This window comes from Heloderma suspectum, chromosome 6 (genome assembly GCF_057233095.1).
Source record: "Heloderma suspectum isolate Gila_16-S chromosome 6, 16-S_ref, whole genome shotgun sequence".
NCBI classification, from domain to species: Eukaryota; Metazoa; Chordata; class Lepidosauria; order Squamata; family Helodermatidae; genus Heloderma; species Heloderma suspectum.
The window spans coordinates 127,220,726-127,241,096 of record NC_139463.1 but is presented as its reverse complement, the minus strand read 5'-3'; the positions used below and the strand labels follow the sequence as shown (position 1 = coordinate 127,241,096).

Here is a 20,371-nt window from a genome sequence, read left to right as displayed (position 1 = left end):
GTGTGGGCCTGCCCTTGTGCCTGGTTTGGAAGCTGCAGCTAGTGCAGAAGGCGGCAGCTGGGATGCTCAGCAGAGCACATGGCTACACACACATTAGACCTGTACTAAAGAACTGCACTGGCGACCCGTTAGCTACCAAGCCGTCCAAGGTTTCGTTGCTGACATTCAAAGCCCCAAACAGCTCAGGACCAGGATACCCAGCTGACCGCCGTCTCCCATCTACACCAAATCAGCCCTGGCAGTCTTCCGAGGAGGCCTAGTTGGCCTTCTCACAACCAACAGTGTGTTGCCAGGAAAGGGCACATAAACAGGTCTTATCAGTGGTGGCATGCACTGTTCCTGTGGTTCGAGAGGCAGAAACTGTGGCGAGCTTTAAATGCCCCCTGAAAGCACACCTCTTTAGCCAGGCTTTCCCTTACATATAACTGCCTATGCCCCTGCTCTGTACTACTGTTGTTCTTGTTGCAATGTTTTAATGTATATATTATTTTCAGATTGGGTTTTTATATTGTATTACATGTATTTTTTATGTAAACCACTTAGAGGTTCTAGGATATTAAGCGATATAGAAGAAGTCTATATCCTCAGGTGGATCCACAGTTGGCTACAGAGTCGGACTCAAAGAGCGCTTATCAAGGGGACCTTCTCAAACTGGGGAGAGGTAACGAGCGGGATAGCGCAGGGCTCAGTCCTGGGCCCAGTGCTCTTCCACATTTGTATTAATGACTTGGAGGAGGAGGTGCAGGGAACGCTGATCAAATCTGCAGATGACACAGAATTGGGCGGGATAGCTAATACCCTGGAAGAGAGAAACAGAATTCAGAGTGATCTTGATAGGCTGGAGTGGAGGGCAGAAAACAACAGAATGAAATTTAACAGAGATAAATGCCAAGTTCTGCACCTAGGAAAAAGAAACCAAATGCACAGTGGCAAGATGGGGGATATGTGGCTCAGCCACACTACAAGTGAGAAGGAACTTGGAATTGGTGTAGATCACAAGCTGAATATGAGCCAACAATGTGATGTGGCTGCAAAAAAGGCAAATGCTATTTTGGGCTGCATTAATAGAAGTATAGCTTCCAAATCACATGAAGTACTAGTTCCCCTCTACTCAGCAGGGACTATGCCTCATCTTGAGTACCATGTCCAGGTCTGGGCGCCACACTTTAAGAAGGATGCAGACAAACTGGAGAGAGTTCACAGGAGGGCAACAAAGATGATCAGGGGACTGGAGACAAAGCCCTACGAAGATAGACTGAAAGAACTGGGCATGTTTAGCCTTGAGAAGAGGAGACTGAGGGGAGACAGGATAGCGCTCTTCAATTCCTTGAAAGGTTGCCAAAGAGAGGAAGGCCAGGATTTCTTCTCGATCATCCCAGAGTGCAGGACAAAGAATAACGGGCTCAAGTTACAGGAAGCCAGATTCCGGCTGAGCATCAGGAAAAATGTCCTGACTATTGGAGCAATACCACGATGGAGCCAATGACCTGGGGAGGCGGTGGGCTCTCCCACACTGGAGGCGTTCAAGATGAGGCTGGACAGCCACCTGTCAGGGATGCTCTGACTTGGATTCCTGCACTGAGCAGGGGGTTGGACTCGATGGTCTTGTAGACCCTTCCAACCCTATTATTCTATGATTCTAAGTAGTATAAATAAATAAAGCATGCATTGGCACATTACACAATAGAAGAGGACAGGTTCCTGCCCCAAGGATCTTACAATCTAAACTTTGAGACTGGGAAAAAGAACAGAGGACTGGAAGGCAGGTGGAGCAGCGCGAACAGGGTGGAAATAATATGTGGTTTGGCTTACTTCTATTTCCTGGTTGGTTGGCTTTTTACTGTGTTTATCTCCCTCATTCTTAATCAGAACTGATCGAGGGCCCAGTGTCCTGGCATGTCATTCTCTCGGTTTCACCTCGGGGAGAAAGAAGGGGCCCATGAAGTGCGTTTGAATGACTGGGAGCGACTGGGAGCAGAGAGGAACACTCGAGGGCACGTCACGCCACCTGGGCAGGACAGGCGGTGATGCCCTGAGCGCTTCTCCTGCCCTGGATCCGTGCCACAAGGAGTGGCAGGAACCCTTGCCCTTACATGGACATGGCTGGGTGTTGAACAGTGAGCACTGTGCGCACTGTTCTGTGCGCACTGGTGAGGAGGCAAAGATTGCGGTGTGACGGGAACCAGCGAGGCCCAGCTGAGGCTGTGCAGCGACTTGGGTGTGACTGTGGAAAGATGTGGTGCAGGCAGGCACACGTAAAAGCCGAGGCACTTTCTTCTGGGGACCTGAAGCCACGGGGCCCCGCAGCCTGCAGTCTGTTTTAAATGCTATTGGAATAAATGAGAATAACCCTGAGAATGTGCAGAGTGCTCAGTCACCAGCACTCAACCCAGAACCTGGTTTTGATGTCAGCTGACTCAGCCCTGGACTATGTGGTGCAGTGATGAAGAAACTGAGAGTGGTGCCTGGCCCGCTGGTCTCAAATCCAGCCCCCGTCACCACCTGGCAGGATGTCCTTGGGAACGTGACTCACTGCCTCACGGCACTGATTGTACAAAGTACTTTTTCACATGGTTCTGGTGAGAAGAAAAACTAGATGGTCCACATTACAAGTCAAGAAATGCAAGTATAAATAAACCAGTTGCAGCCACAGGGAAATGTGCTCTGTGCATGCCCAGATACACACTTGCTCCCCATGACTTTACATTCAGTTCCAGCCAATGGAGGCTGGTGGCTCCAATTCCGGGGGGGGGGGAGGTGTGACTCCATTCTGGATTTTAGTCAGAACCAGCGAGACGTCTAAAGGAGCTATCCAAGGTGCTGAACCTACTTGGGGGATAGGGTTCAGCAGCTTGGGTAGCTCCTTTAGAGCTCTGGCTGAAACCCAGAATGGATGCACAGCCTCACCAGAATCGGCACCACCAGCCTCCACTGGTTCCAGCACTGATTACTGACAGGAAAGTGAGCCAGGTTTAACCGCTAAAAAATAAGCTGGGATCCAAGGCTGCCTGGAAGGTACCTTACTAGAACTCAAGAAGAGCACTGCTAGGTCAGAACATCTCACCTAATATCTTGTCTCCGACAGTGGACAGCCAGATGTGTCTGGGAAGCCCGCAAGCAGTGGGAAAACGAGAGCCTCTCTCATAATACAAGAACCCACAGGGGTCATCCAAAGAAGGTGGGTGGTGGGAGATTCAAGCCAGACAAAAGGAAGTCCTCTTTTGCCCAGCGCAGACTTCAACTATGGAATTCACTACCACAAGATGTAGTGATGGCCACCAACCTGGACAGCTTTAAAAGGGGGTGAGCCCCTTCCATGGAGGAGAGGGCGAGCCGTGGTTATTACTCGCGAGGGCTGTGAATTGCCTCCAGTACCCTTTGCTGGGGGACACGAGTGGGAGGGTGCTCCTGCATTCCTGTCCTGCTTGTGGGCTTCCCATTAGGGCAGCTGCTTGGCCACAGCGGGAACAGAACGCTGGGCTGGAGAGGCCTTTGCTCCAATCCTCTGCTTACGCTTGTATGGCTTTTCCATTCTGTTTGACCCTGGTATTCAGGGCTATGGAACCGCTAGACATGGAGGTTCCATCTGGCTTCCATGGCAGCCAGAGGCCTCCACGAATTGCCGCCTCCCCCGCCCCTTAAAGCCATCCAAGGGAGTGGCCGTAGATGCCAGTTCTATACACCAATGTGGAATGAGGCACCTGAAGCCTAGACACTTTATTGCATCAGGTAGCCTTCCCCACCCTTGCACCCTCGAGAGGTGTTGGACTACAACTCCCATCCTCCCCAGCCAGTTAGGGATGATGGAAATTGTAGTCCAACACCTCTAGAGGGCACCAGATTGGGGATGACTGGCTTACGGCTTCCAACAGGTGAAGCTTTCTCTGCCATGGTGGTGCAGTGGGGAATAAGGAGCAGAAATGTTTATTTTATTTATTTATTATTACATTTATATCCCGCCTTTCTTCCTTTTGCAAGGAACCCAAGGAGGCTTGCATGGGGCGCTTCCTTTTCTTCATTTTATCCTCACAGCAACCCTGTGAGGTAGGTTAGATGAAGAGTCAGTGACTGGCCGAAAGTCACCCAGTGAGCTTCACTCTAACCACTACGCCACACTGCCTCTCCACACCAATGTTGGCTCAAGTGGTTCTCTTATGCCTTATGGTGCTAGCAAGCAAGGTTAGTGTTGGCTAAGTACTAGAAATCCAAGCAAATACTGAGGATAAGAGACATATGGCATATAAAGCTCTGGGACCTGGTGGAGTGTCTCCATGAAACAGCTTGATCTCTTTGGGTTAAGCAAGGAAAAGGTGAAAGAACATAAGAACATCAGAGGCACCCTGCTGGATCAGACCCAGGGTCCAGGGTAGTCCAGCATTCTCTTCACACAGTGGCCAACCAGCTGTCAACCAGGAACCCACAAGCAGGGCATGAGTGCAACAGCACCCTCCCACCCATGTTCCCCAGCAACTGGTGTACAGAGACTTGCTGCCTCTGGTACTGGAGAGAGCACACAGCCATCAAGACTAGTAACCATGGATAGCCTTTTCCTCCAGGAATTTGTCCAACTCCCTTTTAAAGCCATCCAGACTGGTGGCCATCACTATGTCTAGTGGTAGCGAGTTCCATAGTTTAACTATGCGCTGCGTGAGGAAGTCCTTTCATCTGTCTTGAATCTCCCAGCGATCAGCTTAATGGGATGACCCCTCTGGGTTCTAGTAGATTGAATGAGGGAGAAAAATGAACAGATCTGGAGAAGTGTTAGAGCAGGGGTGGGCAGAATTCAGGCTTGCAGGATCTATTTCATTTTTTTCTGTTTTACTAAGCTGCCTCGCTCCCAGCCTGCTGAGATCCACCAACTGGGATCTGGTGCAAAAAGCCTTAAATGTAAAATTGAAGCATTTTGAGCCCAGGAATTTGGAACAGAGTGCACAGTCCTTCCCCACAAAAATCCTTGCCTGGCTACCCCCACCTGCTGTCTTCAGTTCAGTAATATAAATTAGGGAAGCCTTCCCCAGTCTGGTGCCCTCCGGAGGTGTCGGACTACAACTTCTACCGTCCTTAGTCAGCTAGGGATGATGGAAGTTGTAGTCCAACACCTAAAACTTTGGGCTGCATCTCGCAGCAGTCCTGACCATGGGCTGTACTAGCCGGGGCAGATGGGGGTTGAAGTCCTGAACACCTGGTGGGTACCAAATTGGAGAAAGCTGAGCGAGGGCATATGTGTGTGTCATTCTGCTGGATCTATTGTTAAATAACTGAGAGTCAGAAATCCTTGGGGATCTCCTGCAAAACATCCAGAGATGGATGAGTCAGTCCTGATTGACCTTTTGCCCACCCCTGGGTTTGGGTAGAATAAGGATGGATACTGTTGTTTTAAACTTTTACATTTTATATTGTATTCTATGGTATATTCGGTGGGTTTGATTGTTGTGAACCGCCCAGAGAGCTTTGACTACAGAGAGCGGTACAGAAATGTAATAAATAAATAAATAAAGTACAAGAAAGATACGGAAGGATGCAAAACTCCTAGTCCCCCACCCAAACAGACTTCCATATTTTTATATTCAGCAGTAACCATTAGGTAAGGCTCCAACCCTCTACCCAGGAGTAAGCCCCATTGTGCCCTGCGGGACTTGCTTCTGAGTAGACATGCCTGGGATTGCGCTCTAATGGGGGTGTCGTTGTAGGGGTTTGTGCTGATGGAGGAGATGTGCATCTGTATTTCCGGAGGACCGCTGGGTCTGTGCGAAGCAGCAGCCGCGGCAGTTCACCTGCTGGATTTCTGCCTGTGACTCCAGGCAGCAGAGAAGGAGGGACGGGGAGGCGCCGCAGAAAAAGGCCCTGGCCCGGAAGCCACGGCGGCCTCGGGTGTCGGTTTCTGTTGACGCTCCCTGATGTCACCTCCCTCCCCCCCCCCGGGCTAGGGCATAAATACAGGTGCGCTCACCTGCCGCGCAGGTACGAGCCAGGAGGCGCCCGCTCCGCTTGCTCCTCGGCCGGCTTTGGCGCTCTCTCGCGCGCTCGCCCGCCGTCCTCCGCCATGGCCAACTCGGGCTTGCAACTGCTGGGCTTCGCGATGGCCCTGCTGGGCTGGATCGCCACCGTCGTGGCCACGATCCTGCCCCAGTGGCAGATGGCTTCCTACGCCAGCGGCACCCTCATCACCGCCCAGTCCCTCTACAAGGGCCTCTGGATGGACTGCGCCTGGCAGAGCACCGGGTTTGTCCAGTGCAAGGCGTACGACACCATCCTCGGCCTCTCCCGTGAGTGCAGCGGGGCGCCTGGGGCAGGGCTGGGGGCAGTTGGGGACGCCCTGGGTGGGCGGGGGGCTTGGGGACAGGGGCGGGGCGGGGCGCTGGGCCCGAGGGGGATGCTGAAAGGAGTACCTTGTGGGGTCCATGGGAAAAGGGGGGGGACCAAGAAGGGGTAGCGAGGAGAGTTGGGGGGTCTGGGTTGAAAGCGAGCAGCCAGGAGGGCTCTGGGAAGTTGCGGGGTGCTGAGATGGGGGGTTGCGGTGCCAGGGGAAAAGTGGAGCTGGGAGAGGGGGAGCGGTCTGTGGGGAGGTCAAGGGCGAAGGAAGCGGATGAAAAGGGGGCTTGTAAGACCCGACCCTGGCGTGGCCTGCTCGGGAGGGGAAGGCGGAAGGGGGCCGGGGACGTGTGTGCGTGTGTGGAGAGTAGGGAGGAGGGGAGAAACCCCAGGCGATGTGGGGTGTTTGACCCCAAAGGCGCGGCCGGTCACTGGGAGTTGGGGCTTGGCAGGAAAAGGGGGTGCGCCGGGGGGGTGGAGGAGGGGGTGCGGAGGGCACCGCAGATCACAGGAGCCCGGAGGGGAGGGGCGCTTGGCCTGGGGCTGGAAAGGGGGTTTGCGGTGGGGCAGCCCCTGGGGGAGAACAGGAGAGCCTTGGGGGGCAGGGAGAATGAGGCGGAGCGCAAGCGGGGCTGAGGGCGATCCAGGGCCGTGGAGGGAGTCCGGGGCGTCTCCACCCCACCCCAGACCTGGGAGAAGCGGGGAGGCTGGGACCGGGGGGCGCCCATTTTGCCCCCGCGAAAGGCGGCCCGCCCGCCTCCTGCCCTTTCGCCCCTTGGCTACTGATTAACTCCCCAACGGCTCCGCCGCCGCCCCGCGCTTGGCTTCTTCCGAGGCGGGGAGCCGCCCTCCCCGCCCCGCGCCCGCTCCTTGCCGGGGGCTTCCAGCGCTTTCTTCCCGAGTGTCCCGCGGCCTCCCGACCCGGGGCTGAACCAGACCGTTTTTCTCGCCTGGCCCTGGCGTTTCTTTGCTTCCCGCCCCCTCCGGCCCCACCCCGAAATACAAGCCCCCTTGTGCATTTGCTTGCCGGTGATTTCGTCGTAGGGCAGCAGCGATATCGGGGGGGGGGGGAGAGCAGGAATACACTCCTTTACCCTAAACAACAAACCCACGATAGCCCCCTCCTTAAATTCGGGTATGTTGGTGGTGATGTGTTTGAAAGCACTGGGTTTGGCAAACAAAAGGACATGTATGTATGTACTAGGTCTTTTTAAAAAAGTAAAATACCGTTTTTTGGAAAAACACCGGTTTAGATCAAATTCTTGTGAACCACCCACTCAGCTACTGGGTGGTATAGAAATGTAATAAAATAAAATGTCTTTTAACACAGGGGCCTTTGAATCAGGGCAACACCAAGGAGTTGTATCTCTCCCCCACCCCCCCAATACTGTTTGTTTCTAAAATGAGGGACTGGGCCAGAGGTCAAGGACTCATGGAAGTCTCCTCACCTGAAAGTCTTTTTCTTTCTTTAAAAAAAAAAAAATACATCTGGCTCTGTGTGGGTTAGTTGCTGTTAAACAGTGAGAGAAAAAGCATGCCCAGGGGTCCTCTTGCTTTCTCCTTCCTTTGATATTCGAAATAGCTTCTGGGGCCAAGCCCTGATTTGAACTAACGCCTGTTGCTGTCCTTAACCATTTTAAACAAAACCCAGTAAGGCGATGTTTAAAATAGCAGCACTTTATTTTTAGGTTTGGGGTGTACGTGTGTATTTCCAATATATAACGAAATCAGCAAAAGGCAAATGAAACAAAAAACAGGAACACCCAGGCGGAACAACACACCTTCAAAAGGTGAATTTTGCCTCCAGCAGTCTGTGTAAAGCCATCTTTCCTAACCTGCTGCCCTCCAGGTGTGTCGGATTACAGGTCCCATCATTCCTAGCCAGCATGTTGGGGGAATGTAAACGTAAAGCATTTGTAGGAACTCCTAGTAAAAACCTACCCACCTTATCTCTTTGCATCCCTAAAGGTATTAATGTGCATCCCCCTGGCTTTTCTAAGGAAGTGATGGCTCCTGTCCCGCAACCCAACTTGACATTGTCTTAAATTGGGATTTGCGGGGATTATGAGAGGGCGGGAAGAAGGGAGGTTGAAAGGGCCCCTCTTGTTTAGACAGCTGAGCTGCAAAGAACACACTGTCCTGCCTTCTCCAAACAGAAGGAAGGCGGAGAGCGCAGCTTCCCTTCATGAAATCGACAAATCATTTCCTTAAACCAGGGGCACTGGGAATGCTAGCTCTAAAGGACTTTTCTTTCTCTCTTTCCTGCTTTCTCTTCACATTTTTCTTTGCTTTAAAAAAAGCCCACCAAATGTTCATTTGCCTTTTCTCCTATTTCCTCCTCCTTTTGTTGAATTTCCCTTCCTGAAACCGCCTGGGCAGGTTGGGTCAGTTCCTTTGGTCTTTCTACCCCCTCCCTTCATTTGGGCCACACCTCCAGGCCAGCGTGACAAAGGGCCTTTGCTGATGGATTTCCCCCTGGTTTGTCAGCACCAGCTACCTCTGGGCCCTCCCATGTCTTCCTGTCCTCTTTTTAAAGAGGTGGGCCGGGAAGAGACAGGGGAGGAGAGGGAGAAAGAAGGTGGTATTTAATTCATACAGCACCATCAGTATACACGTGGGGGCCCTCACAGGCAAAACCAGATAGGGCTCTGCCTCCAAGGCACTTCCAATCTAAAACAGACTATGGGGGAAAGCAGAGGGAGGGGTACTGGACATTCTTGCCTTCCAGGCCAATGGTTCTACTCAAATCAGAGCAGAGTTTCAGGCCCAGTTTTGAGACCGGGGGGGGGGGGGGACGACAATAAGCAGATACTGAAGCTGGTATAAACTGACTGCAGCCACAGAAATACCTCCCGGGGCACAACAGCTGATGTCAGAGAAGGGATTGTGGCACAGTGGAGGGAGGGGAGAGGCGGGGAGAGGATCTGCTTCCTATAACAGTGACGATTAAATGCTGCATAAATAAATAAGGACCAAATCTCCCCGCACCCAATAACTTACCTGTTCTTATGCTTTCTGAACAGGCTAGGGGAGACTTCCCCAGCCGGAAGCCCTCCAGAAGTGTGGGATTACAGTCCCCATCTTCCCCAACATGTCTGGAGGGCGCCAGGCTTGGGAAAGGCTGGGCTAGGACCACAACTGCCATACCCAGAGTAACTGCAATGGGGAGGCAGGGGGGCTGGTTGGTATGACTGGGGGAGCAAGAAATGTACTCTAATGCTCTCAAAACCCTCCGCTACAATTCTGGATTGAGCTCTGGCCTGAGAACATGTTCTGGCTTCCAGGCTAGAGGCAGGCTCCAGCCTCTAGTCTGTCCTCGATCCTGTTTCTCTCTTGCGTCAACTTATTTACCAAAACCCCAGGATTTTTCCAAAAGCCGAGTCCCGCTCCTTCTCTGTGTTGGGCATGGGAGCCCATGAGGCACGCTCTGGGCATCTTCCATGTCAGGTTCCCCTGCAGATTGATGAATGGTATTCAGGAGGGAGGCTCCGCGCTTTGCCCCTGCCCAGCCCTGTTAGGTTCTGTTTGTCTTCTTTTCTTTTTCTAAGGCTCCGGCTTTGTCATTTGAAGGAGCTGGGTGTTGCCTCCCTTGCGTTCAAAAGGGTGGAGAGGGGCAGAGCAGGGAATGTCTGAAGCAAGAAAAACTCAATGAGTTTTGTCCTTGCCTGGTTTTGTTTGTTTTCCTTCCTAAATGCACACACCACAATAGGCGAGCGGAGTTTTGAGTCTTCCCAGGACAGCTCCCAATGGGTCACATCTTGCCTAGTTTTTGTGCCCAGTTATGGCATGGTCCAGAACACGACGTGCTGGAAAAGGGGGCGCCTTGGTTCTCTCAGAGCTGCCTTCCCCAACCCTCCAGATGTGGACAAATGGCAACCCACACATCTGGAGGGCCCCAGGTTGGGAGAGGCTGTCTTAGCAGAATAAGAGGCCAGGGGTTTGCAGACGGAGTCTCTGGGGTTCCCTGGAAGAGGAGCATATCCACAAGTTTAAGTGGCAACGGCTGTTGTGCCGCTCTAACCATGGAGAAAAGCTGGCTGTTGCTGGAGCAGAGGAAGTCTTGGACTCCAGGCTGTTTGCGGAAGGGAGCCGAGCGGGTTAGTCTAGGGGGAGGGGGGTCTCGAACCCAGGATCCATTTAGCTTTTGGCTCGGTGGGTTACAGGGCTTCTCCGCCTTCTCTCTCCTCCGCGTACCTGCATACCACCCGTGCCTCTGTTTATAAAACCGAGGCTCAGCACCAAAGGTGCTCCATATCTTATCGGGCGTCATTATGTGAGAAAACAATCTCGCTTTGCTAGTGGCAAAAGCGCAACCGCAGGGGTCATGGGGCACAGCGCGGAAAGCAGGGAGGACGTTTGGCGCTTCGCTCAGCTTCACCATTGGCTGCCTTTTTTCATTCCCTGCTGGGGGACTGGTTTTGTGCCCATGCCACAGGCCGTGTTGGCCATGGGACAACTGAGCCAGGATACCCGGCTTCCCTGGAAAGAAAGGAAGAAAGAAAGAAAGAAAGAAAGAAAGAAAGAAAGAAAGAAAAGATGGTGCATTAGATCAAGGGGAATGGAGTGGTGGAGAAATGAGGGTGTGTCAAAGGGGAATTCTGGGTTCTAGCCCGGGCTCGGGGAGCGGTTGGCCGAAAATGTCGCTAAAACGGGTTCCATAGTGTGGAGCACCATCTTGTTTGTGTGACGAATGAGCAGGGAGCCAGAACTCCAGGTCCCGTTCCCCCAACCCCAGGAGCCCTGTCCCCAGCCCTCTCCCCTGGCTTTACCATATAAGACTAGAGTTCAGCTCTCAACACCCCCCTCTCCAGCTTTAGCTACTAGGCCCTGCTCCCCTCCCTCTGTCTCTGAACTCTGTCTGCCTGCATTGGTTTCAGTGAAACTCTTTGTTCCCTGCTGATTGGTTGGTGGTGGTTGTGCCTCAGCGGCTCACATGCACACCTGTCCTAGGGGAGGGGTGATGTCACCTCACCGCCCTGTCTATGGGGGGGAGGGAGGGAGAGAGAGAGGAAAGGGTGGCGAATTCTGATCAGAGGCGAGATCAGCTTTGCTTTGAAGGTGGGAGTCGAAAAATGCCTGTTTCAAAACACCGCATCACAAAGTCTTCCCTCCCAAAGTCTTCCCTCCCGTCGCCCTAGGGTAGATCTGACATGGCCGTCCCTCTATTTGGTGGCTTTACAAGAAACAATAGCGGTCGCTTCCCTGTCCTGCCCCTTGCCTGCATGGTTGATAGGGCTCCCCGCTGGTAATATAATTTACACAGAATGTTCCAGTGCATGGAAAATGCCCCAGAATTCTTAGCTGTAACTCAGCCTTCCTCAACCAGGTGCCCTCCGGACATGTTGGACTGCAACTCCTATCATCCCCACCAGCATGGCTTTTGGCCACATCTGGAGGGCACCAGGTTGGGGGACGCTTTCATAACCATTCTGTTAAGGCGTTTAGACACAAAACTGTACTGAAGATTAGAATGGATCTGATTTTATGGTGGTTGACAGCTGCTGTGCATCGTGCTCCTGAACATGTGCAGAATTGGCTTTAAAGGGACATTTCATTTCAGATCAGTGGGCGGAACAGCATCGATTAGCTACTCTGCCGCCTGCCTGCTCTTTCCCCAGGGCCAAAGATACGGAAACCTGAAGAACTGAGGTGGGGCCAGAGATAAATAATTCCTATTATGAACAGGATGTCCCATGGGTTTGCACCCAGTCTTTTCTGTTGCTGCTGCATTTACTAAAGAATTAGCAGCGCAGTTTGATCCTATCCATGGGGGGGGGGGGTCGGGAGGAAGGGTCAGGAGGGAGGGCTGCCACTGCCACCCTCATCATGTGCCGCCTGGGGCAACAGCCTCGCTTTGTCTCATGGTCTTGCCAGCCCTGTCCTGCCCCAGCCCAGATGTAAGGAGCAAACAATCAATACAGTTGTGAATGACCTCTTTAAAAGGCGGCCGCCAGTCTGTAACTGGGTGGACGCCACTAAAGCCAGGCACAACTGTCTATTTCACTCAATATTCATTTCAATATTTTTTAATGTAATATCTGGATGATCTAATCCATGACTGAATTTGGACCTTTTGACTGTTTGTAACCAGAAATGTAAAAAAAAATCTGCTTCTTGCTTGGTTTGTAAGTTTGTCAATATTTCTCTAATGTTTAGAAATGTTAGTTTCTTAGTTTCAACTTAGCTTCCCACAACACTGTGACAACTGATGTAGGGAACAGCTCCAAAGGACTCCAGAGACCAGCCTTCCCTCAAGCTGGTGCCCTCCAGATGTTTTTGGACTACAGCTCCTGCCATCCCCATGCTGGCTGGGGATGATGGAAATTGTAGTCCAACACATCTAGAGGGCATCAGCTTGGGGAAGGCTGCATAGATGTTTGGGCCATGCAGGCCAGCGGTAGACGGCATTCTCCCCCACCCCCCTTTAGGTGTGTTGTCCTAAGAGGGAGTCACAAAATGGTGCAGGATTTTGGGCCATGCAGAAGAATTACGTGTGGGAGACAGAACCCTCAGTCACTGTCTGAGGCTCCCATCTTGAGCCGATTTCAACCCAGGAGTCCTGGAGTCCCGGATTCTTTAGTATTTACATGCAAGACCTGTTTTCTTCCCAGCACCTTGTCTCACTCATTTAGACAGACACACATACACACACACATGAGCCAAGGACCCAGGAGTCCTGGCTGCCAAGAAGAAGCCCACTGGTAGTTTGACCTGATCAGGAAATCCACAAAGAGTTAAACCAGGTGCGGTTTTATAGGTCTGTGTTAGCAAATAGCTCCTCTAGACTTTGTATTCTTTTCACCTGGCTAGGTTGTGTCCTGGCATGGGGCCAAAGGTGGAAACTGAACAGTGGTGTGTGTCTAGATTTTCCCCTCTTCTTCCTAGTGCTATAGCTTCCCCATGCAAAACGCGAGAGCTTTACCGACTGGTTAACCCTGAAAAGTTCATAATTCTCTCAGCGCCTTCCCCAACTCGCCACCCTCCAAATATGATGGGCTAGAGCTCCCATCTGTCCCTGTCAGCATGGCTGAGGCTGGCTGGAAATGATGGGAGTTGTAGTCCAACACATCTGGGCAGAGCCAGGTGACAGAAGGCTGTCTCCACTCCCTTCTTAGGATTTTCAGGAAACCCCAGAGCCAACACTACCACCCCAACTCCACTCCTCCATCCATCACTTGGCATAGCGTACAACAGATCCTTTCATCCAATCTCTGCGCAAAATGAAAGGCTCATGCTGGGAAGTACATCAACAGGAAGGGCTCTGCACAGCCTGAAAGACGTTTAAGGTGCAGTCTTATGGATGTTTAGACAGCAAACAACTCCCCGTGTTCCCCAGCCAGCCATGCTGACTGGGGAATGCCGGGAGTTGCAGGACTTTTTTCTGTCTAAACGCACCCTTTGAGTGCAATCCTATACATGCCTACTTAGAAGTAAATCCCATTGATTTCAATGGGGCTTTCTCCCAGGTAAGTGGGTACAGGATTGCAACCTTAATCACTTTGATTCACCAACTAAAACTTGCAGTTGCCACATTTACCTGGAGAAAAGACGATTAATTGGAACTAAACGGACAGGTTCCAAATAGGTGTGGAAACAAGGACAAAAACCACCCTGTCCATCGTGGGATCAACAGGGCTTGAGAAATGCCTTGCTGGATCAGACTGGAGATTAGCTGAGCCCGGTGCTCTGCTCTCTGCAGCAGCGGTCAGCCCCAGGGCCGTGTGGGAAGACTCGTCCCCCTACTGCCTGACCTGGCATGAAAAGGGGGTGGATCTACTGGCCTTGAATGTGGAGGGTTGCATTTTTACAAAAAGCTGGCCTGGCTAGTAGCAACGGAGGGTCTTGTCCTCATGAATTTGTCTAATCTCCACAGGGATGGAGAGAGTGCAGCAGCTATTGGCAATGAGGGCTATAGGTTAAATTTGTGTGTTGGGTGAAAATGGATCACACACACACCCCCCCCTGCACACGCACGAGTTTCTGGTATTTCCAGATGGTGATTAATTTCTATTTTTTATTCTGTCTTCTCTGTTCATCATTCTGTAAACATCTTACCATGCTCTTTACCCCCACCCTGTTCTTCAGGTGCTTCCGCACTAGGAGTTTACTGTGCAATAGTCACACTTATTTCGCTCAGTTTTTACAGCACATCTCGATGATGTCATCAAATAATTGTGTCTCCCCAGTGGAGGCTGGTGGCTCTGATGCCAATGGGGCAGAGAATCTGCTCCGGGTTTCAGTCAGGACTGCTCCGTAATCTAAACAACATGACACAAAAGGAAAAGGGATTGGGAGGGAGGGGGGAGGAAAGAAGCTAAACTCGGGCACCTGTTCTTCACCTCAAAGTTGTTAGAGGTGTTTTTTCTGGCAGGGAAGGGTGACTCCAGCTCCCTGCAGCTGTTCCTTCTCTGGCCAAGGGATGGCGCCAGGTTGGTCTCCCCCTTCACCTTTCCAGTAGGCGCCATTTCAGACCTGTCCTTTAATCAATCTTTTATTTGTGCCTTTTCACCTCTCTATTTTTTTAATTGTTAAAAAGTGTGCCACGGCACATAAATGAAATGCCGTTTTAGCTCAAATTAAACACTGTTTTAAACCCACGCAGACACATACCCAGCCCAAACATGCTGCCTTTCTGGGTGTTTTTCTGGTCTTTCCCCATCGCTGCGATGGACCCGAAATCCCTCAGCTGGGATTGTTGTTGTTGTTCAGTCGTTCAGCCGTGTCCGACTCTTCGTGACCCCATGGACCAGAGCACACCAGGCCTTCCTGTCCTCTGCGCTCTCCTGGAGCGTGCTCAAGTTCATCAGCAGGGATTAGAGGAACGTAAAACTGTATGCTCGTAGCAGAGAGCGGAGAGCAGCGCTGGCTCCAGATTTTTCAGGGCCCTCGGGCGAGCCACCCTCCATGGGCCCCCCGGGGAGCTTCCCTTCTCGCCGCCACGATCACCAGCTGCTCTCGCTCCCCCTCCTCTTCCTCCTCGCGGCTCCTGCTGCTGGCTTGCCTGGCAGGGAGCCGGGTGGCCGGGGCGTCTGCTGCTGCTCCTCACCATCGTCTGGGCAGAGCGAGAGGCAGGGGAGCAAGCAGGCTGCGAGGGGGCAGGGGAGGAACAGGTCCGGGGGGCCCTTGTGGGCGGGGCCCTTCCGCGGGTGCCCAGCCATGCCTGCCTTTGACACCGGCCCTGGCTGGCGACTGGGTTCTCCGGGAGGGAAGCCAAAGCCTGGCGTTACAGCCGGAGGAGCTGTGAGCCAGGCCAGTGGGGTCCCCAGATGTCTGGAGGCTGGTGTGCTTGAGCAGAAAACTCAAGGACTCCTGGGCTCCTGGAGGAAGACTGCACAACCCTTGTCTTCTTCTGACTCACGCTCCTCTCTCTTTCCAGCTGCCCAGCAGGCCACCCGGGCGCTGATGGTGGTCTCCATCATCCTGGGGCTGGTCGGCATGTGCATCGCTGTCATGGGGATGAAGTGCACCCGCTGTGGGACCGAGGACAAGGTGCAGAAGGCGCGGATCGCCATGACGGGCGGCATCGTCTTCTTGGTCGGAGGTGAGCTAGTCTCGTCCTTGGACCTCCCCGCAGCCTCGCGGGCCTGGGGATGTTGCCCAGGTGGTTCCTCTGGAAAGAGAAGGCAGCACGTTGGGAACCGGCAACTCCCCTCTCGCTGCGCCCTCTGCTCAGGCTAGGGCAGCCTTCTCCAGTCTGGCGCTTTCCAGATGGGCCAGACAGCAGCTCCCTTCCCTGGCCGTGCTGGGGTCCTCTTTGGTGGCACTGAGACCACCTTGTTGGATGCAGGATGGGTTCCTCCTCTTGTCGTCCTGCAGGCCGTGCCTTTCCCCAGCAGATGCGTAAACTGCATGGATAGGGCACCATCCCTTTACATCTCTGCAGACCTTGTAAATGGCTCCAGGGCGCAGCGTGCTATGACTGCTGCCACCATTAACTTGCTCTGGAGTCAGTGGTTCAGGGGTGGCTGGGCAGTAGCCATGGGAAATGGATGCCAGAGCTCCAGTTCTGTTCTTGTGAGCCCCACAGGGGAGGCTTCTGTTGCAGAGAGGTGGCAAATCAGAACAGGGGAATGGGGGGAGGACTCCTTGTTGGGATGGTGGTATTGAAATGGAGAAGGGTTTGCTACAATAGGGCAGCCTCCCTCCCCACCTCCCACTCACATGGTACCCTCGGGATGGGTCGGACTGCAACAGGGAAGATGCCATCCATTCCAAGAGGGTGGAGATGGGAGCAAGTAAGACTAGAATCCATGTGGGTTAGCAGTGCTGTGTGTTTGGAAGGGGCTTCTAAATGGAAGAGGTGTGGAACAGAAGAGGGTACAGAGGGATCTTTCCAAGGCAGGGCAATTGGCAGGTTGTAAAGCAATCAAGGAGAGGAGGTAGCTGGAAGGTAAGGCCTGAATACCACACAGAGCTAAACCTGCAGACATTCACACCTGGTGAATTTTACATACATACACTTATTATCGTCATCACCTATATCCTGCCATTTTCCCTCTTGCAAGGAAGCCAAGGCAGCTTGCATGGTCCCCCTCCTCTCCATTTTTGTCCTCACAACAACCCTGTGAGGTCGGTTAGGCTGAGAGTCAGTGACTGGCCCAAAGTCACCCAGAGAGCTGCATGGCCTGAGTGGGGAGTGGAACCCGGGTCTCCAGAGTCGTGGTCCAGCACTCTGACCATTACGCCACCCTGGCTCACACTGCAAAACCAAAGTGATCCCTTGGGAAGGATCCTGAAATGTTCAGCTAAGACACTGGACATTTCTTCATGGCCGCAATTCACCGCTTTACGCTTGGCCACAAACAGAGAAAAGAACGGTGCGCCTGCGAGGGCAGCCTCCGCCGGTCTGGTCCCTGACAGATGTACTGAGCTACACGGTGTCATCCAGCACAGCTGGAGGGGAACAGGTTGGGGAAGGCAGCCCTGTGGGAAGAATGCAGCCCCACACAAATGGGAATTAAGCTGGCCTTTCTCTCTCTCCCCCTCAACCCCTCAGGTTTGGCTGCCCTCGTTGCCTGCTCGTGGATGGGAAACCAGATCGTAAGAGATTTCTACAGCAGCAGTGTGCCCACAAATTCAAAGTGAGTTTATGCCATGTGAAGTAGGGAAGGAAATCTTCATTATGGGAATGCAAGAATAGAAAGGGAGCACTATTTCTACCAATCCCAGGCTCCAAAATCTCCCAGACTCCAGGGAAGAGTGCTGTTTGACTGAATACAGCAGTTTAACTTCGTATTTTGAGCCCCAAATATTCTTTCTGTCCTGGGGGGGGGGCAACTTTCTCTGCTTCTCCCACCCCATGGGGTGGAGCCATCCTTCAGTGATCTGTTCCTCTGCCACCCAAGAGGCAGCCCTGTATGATGCCTGTACAAGGGAGTCCTGCATGAACAGCCCCGCCATCTAGCTGTATGGGATTGCTGGACCACAGATTGTACAGTGTTTCTGCCCTGGCCTAAGGAGTTAAACCATCGCATCTCACAATTTTTCTGGCTCTCTGTTTCAGGTACGAATTTGGACCAGCCCTTTTCCTTGGCTGGGCTGGTTCGATATTAACGTTGTTGGGGGGAGCCCTGCTCTGTTGCTCCTGTCCAGAAAACACAGGCTATGGCAACCGCGCATACCCACAAGGCAAACCCATCTCCAAACCTCCCACTAACAGAGAATATGTCTAATCCAGTGTGAAGCAGCTGAACGCTAGCTCTGATATCCACACCTGGAATACCACTGAACTGCCCCCGCCCATCCTGGGGGGTCCTGGACTCTTTGCAATGACCTCAGCACTGCTTCATCTCCAGCAGAGGCGCTTTGAATGTTCTTCATTTCACACCAACTTTTTACTTGATCGTACTTTTTTAACCTCATAATTATTTAGGGATGTCCCATGTAATTTTTCATAATTGGTAAGGCGTGTATCCTCAGGATAGATCTGAGCAATGATTAACATATGTGGTGTTACACCCAACGTAACACTTTCTGGATTTATATAAAGGCAGCAGTGGGGATGGTGGGGGAGAAAACCTTCATTTTCTGTACCAAGTCCTTGGGGCAAGAGGGAACAGAAACAAGGTTTTATGCGCTGTTCTCACTTTAAGGAAGTGCTCTCCCAAGGGAATGGCTCTAAGTTCAAATGTACTCAGGGGCATAGACAGATGTGACAGGCCTAAAACACAGGATTAGGTTATCTAGAAAGAATGTGGATGTACATGAATCAATACTTGGGTAAAGGACCACTGGGGAACTAGGCAATTCGTGTGTGTCTCTGTGAGTCATTTCATTACCAGTGAGCTGAACTCCATATTATGTAGTTGCTTCTCCTTGAGTGTTTACAAGTTTACCCACAGTAGGGCATTTTTTGGGGGTGGGGGAAAATAAATACAAACTTACTGCAGAATCCCAAATGATAGCAGTTGTTCCCCTTAGGGACATTAATTTAGGGATGAACAGAAATGGATGATGATAACAAGGCTATTTGACATGTCAATTTTGCAGGAGATGTATTCCCTTTCAGGGTGGCAGAGGAGAGGATCCCAATAGGTAGCTAAGCATCCTGTGGCATTAGATATATCGCTGAATGGTTGCGTGGATACTTTGTTCACTTCAGAAGTTATTGTTGGGGTCACCTACAAATGGCAATCACACTTGGGGTTCTGATAAAACACCCCCAACCTATAGAGAGATGGTAATCTAATTCAAGCAGATGCCTTAAAAGTAACAGACCATCTCATCCCAGCACCAAATTTTCCCAGGAAATGCCCATACCTTCACCCCAAAATTATGTTTAGAAAACTTTTCTATACTCTGCGATATTTGCTTGCTTGATAGATTTTTAATCATTTTATTCATTGCATGGGGAAGAGAAGGTAGGAAAGGGTTTTTGTAGATTGGGCCAGGAAAAGAGGTATTTCTAGAGTAAAACGTTGCCTTATTTAAAGCACAGTGACCCACTGCGGTGTGTGCGTGTGTATTTTTTTTTAATTAATTGTCTTTGTGTTGCTGGGAATTGCTATTTTTTGTACATAATAAAGACCGTTTTGGACAAAAGCTGGACTTTTTTGGCTTCTGTATTGTGTTGAAATTTATTTATTTATTAGTAATACTTATATACCACTTAATATAATAAAATCCCTAAGTGGTTCACGTATAAATATTAAAAATCACAGTTAAAATACACAGTTAAAACAATTTCAACTGCAGTAACAATGCAAATAATTTAAAATATACCGTTAGAAACAATTCCAGCTACAATAACAATGCCAAACGATCTGAGGAGCAATAAAAGATGGGAGCAGCATATGATTAACTGCAATTACTTACAAGCAAGAGGGAGCCTGGGTGAGTGACGGCACTTTCAGTGGGTGTTTGAAGCATGCCACATTTTCTGCCTCCTGAACTGCGTGCGGGAGGGTGTTCTGGAGGGTGGGAGCCGCCACCAGGAAGGCCCACCTCGGAGAAGTTGCGTGGTGGCATTCTGGTGGAAGGACCAGTAAGGCCTCCCCTGAAGACCTCAGCGGTCAGCCGGCTCTATATGCGGGAAGGCGGTGTGCCAGACATCCTGATCCCAAGTCGTTCAGGGCTTTGTATGATGAGAACATGACTGTAAACATGGCTCAGTAGCTAAGAGGCAGCCAGTCACACCTTTTATTAACACAGGTGTAACATGTCTGGCTTGGTGCTCTGCTGCGCATCCCAGCTGCTGCCTTCCGCACTAGCTGCAGCTTCCAAACCAGGTACAAGGGCAGCCCCACACAGAGCGCATTGCAGTAGTCCAGTTGTGAGGTTATCAGCGCATGGATCGCCAGGGCTAGGCTGCCTGTTCCTGCATAGGTACATAGTTGGCGCACCAATGGAAGTTATTAATGGGTGCTCTGAGGTCACCTGGGTCTCCAGCAGCAAAGATGGATCCAGGAGCACCCCCAGACAATTACCTGCTCCTTCACAGGGAATGCAACCCCATCCGGCACAGGCAAACAGGCCAATGCCCAGAGCTGAGAACTGCCCACCCACACAGTCTCTGTCTTATCAGAATCCAGCTTCAGTTTATTGGCCCTCATCCGGGCAC

At 51.7% G+C, this 20,371-nt stretch overlaps 1 protein-coding gene across 1 annotated transcript; it reads left to right on the top strand.

Annotated features, from left to right (window-relative positions):
• The first annotated feature begins 5,959 nt into the window (after positions 1-5,959).
• Positions 5,960-19,602, top strand: CLDN7 (claudin 7). Its single transcript, XM_084806821.1, has 4 exons — positions 5,960-6,266; positions 15,689-15,853; positions 17,309-17,393; positions 17,816-19,602. Exons 1-4 carry the CDS (start codon positions 6,044-6,046, stop codon positions 17,982-17,984), a joined length of 642 nt encoding a protein of 213 aa, XP_084662947.1. The 5' UTR covers positions 5,960-6,043; the 3' UTR covers positions 17,985-19,602.
• Positions 19,603-20,371: the final 769 nt, after the last annotated feature.

Bases quoted from the DNA above. Each gene is read 5' to 3' on its own strand.
- CLDN7 (XM_084806821.1), top strand. From the start codon at position 6,044: ATGGCCAACTCGGGCTTGCAACTGCTGGGCTTCGCGATGGCCCTGCTG. The intron at 6,267-15,688 runs GTGAGTGCAGCG...CTCTCTTTCCAG, and splicing joins CACCATCCTCGGCCTCTCCC to CTGCCCAGCAGGCCACCCGG. The intron at 15,854-17,308 runs GTGAGCTAGTCT...TCAACCCCTCAG, and splicing joins CATCGTCTTCTTGGTCGGAG to GTTTGGCTGCCCTCGTTGCC.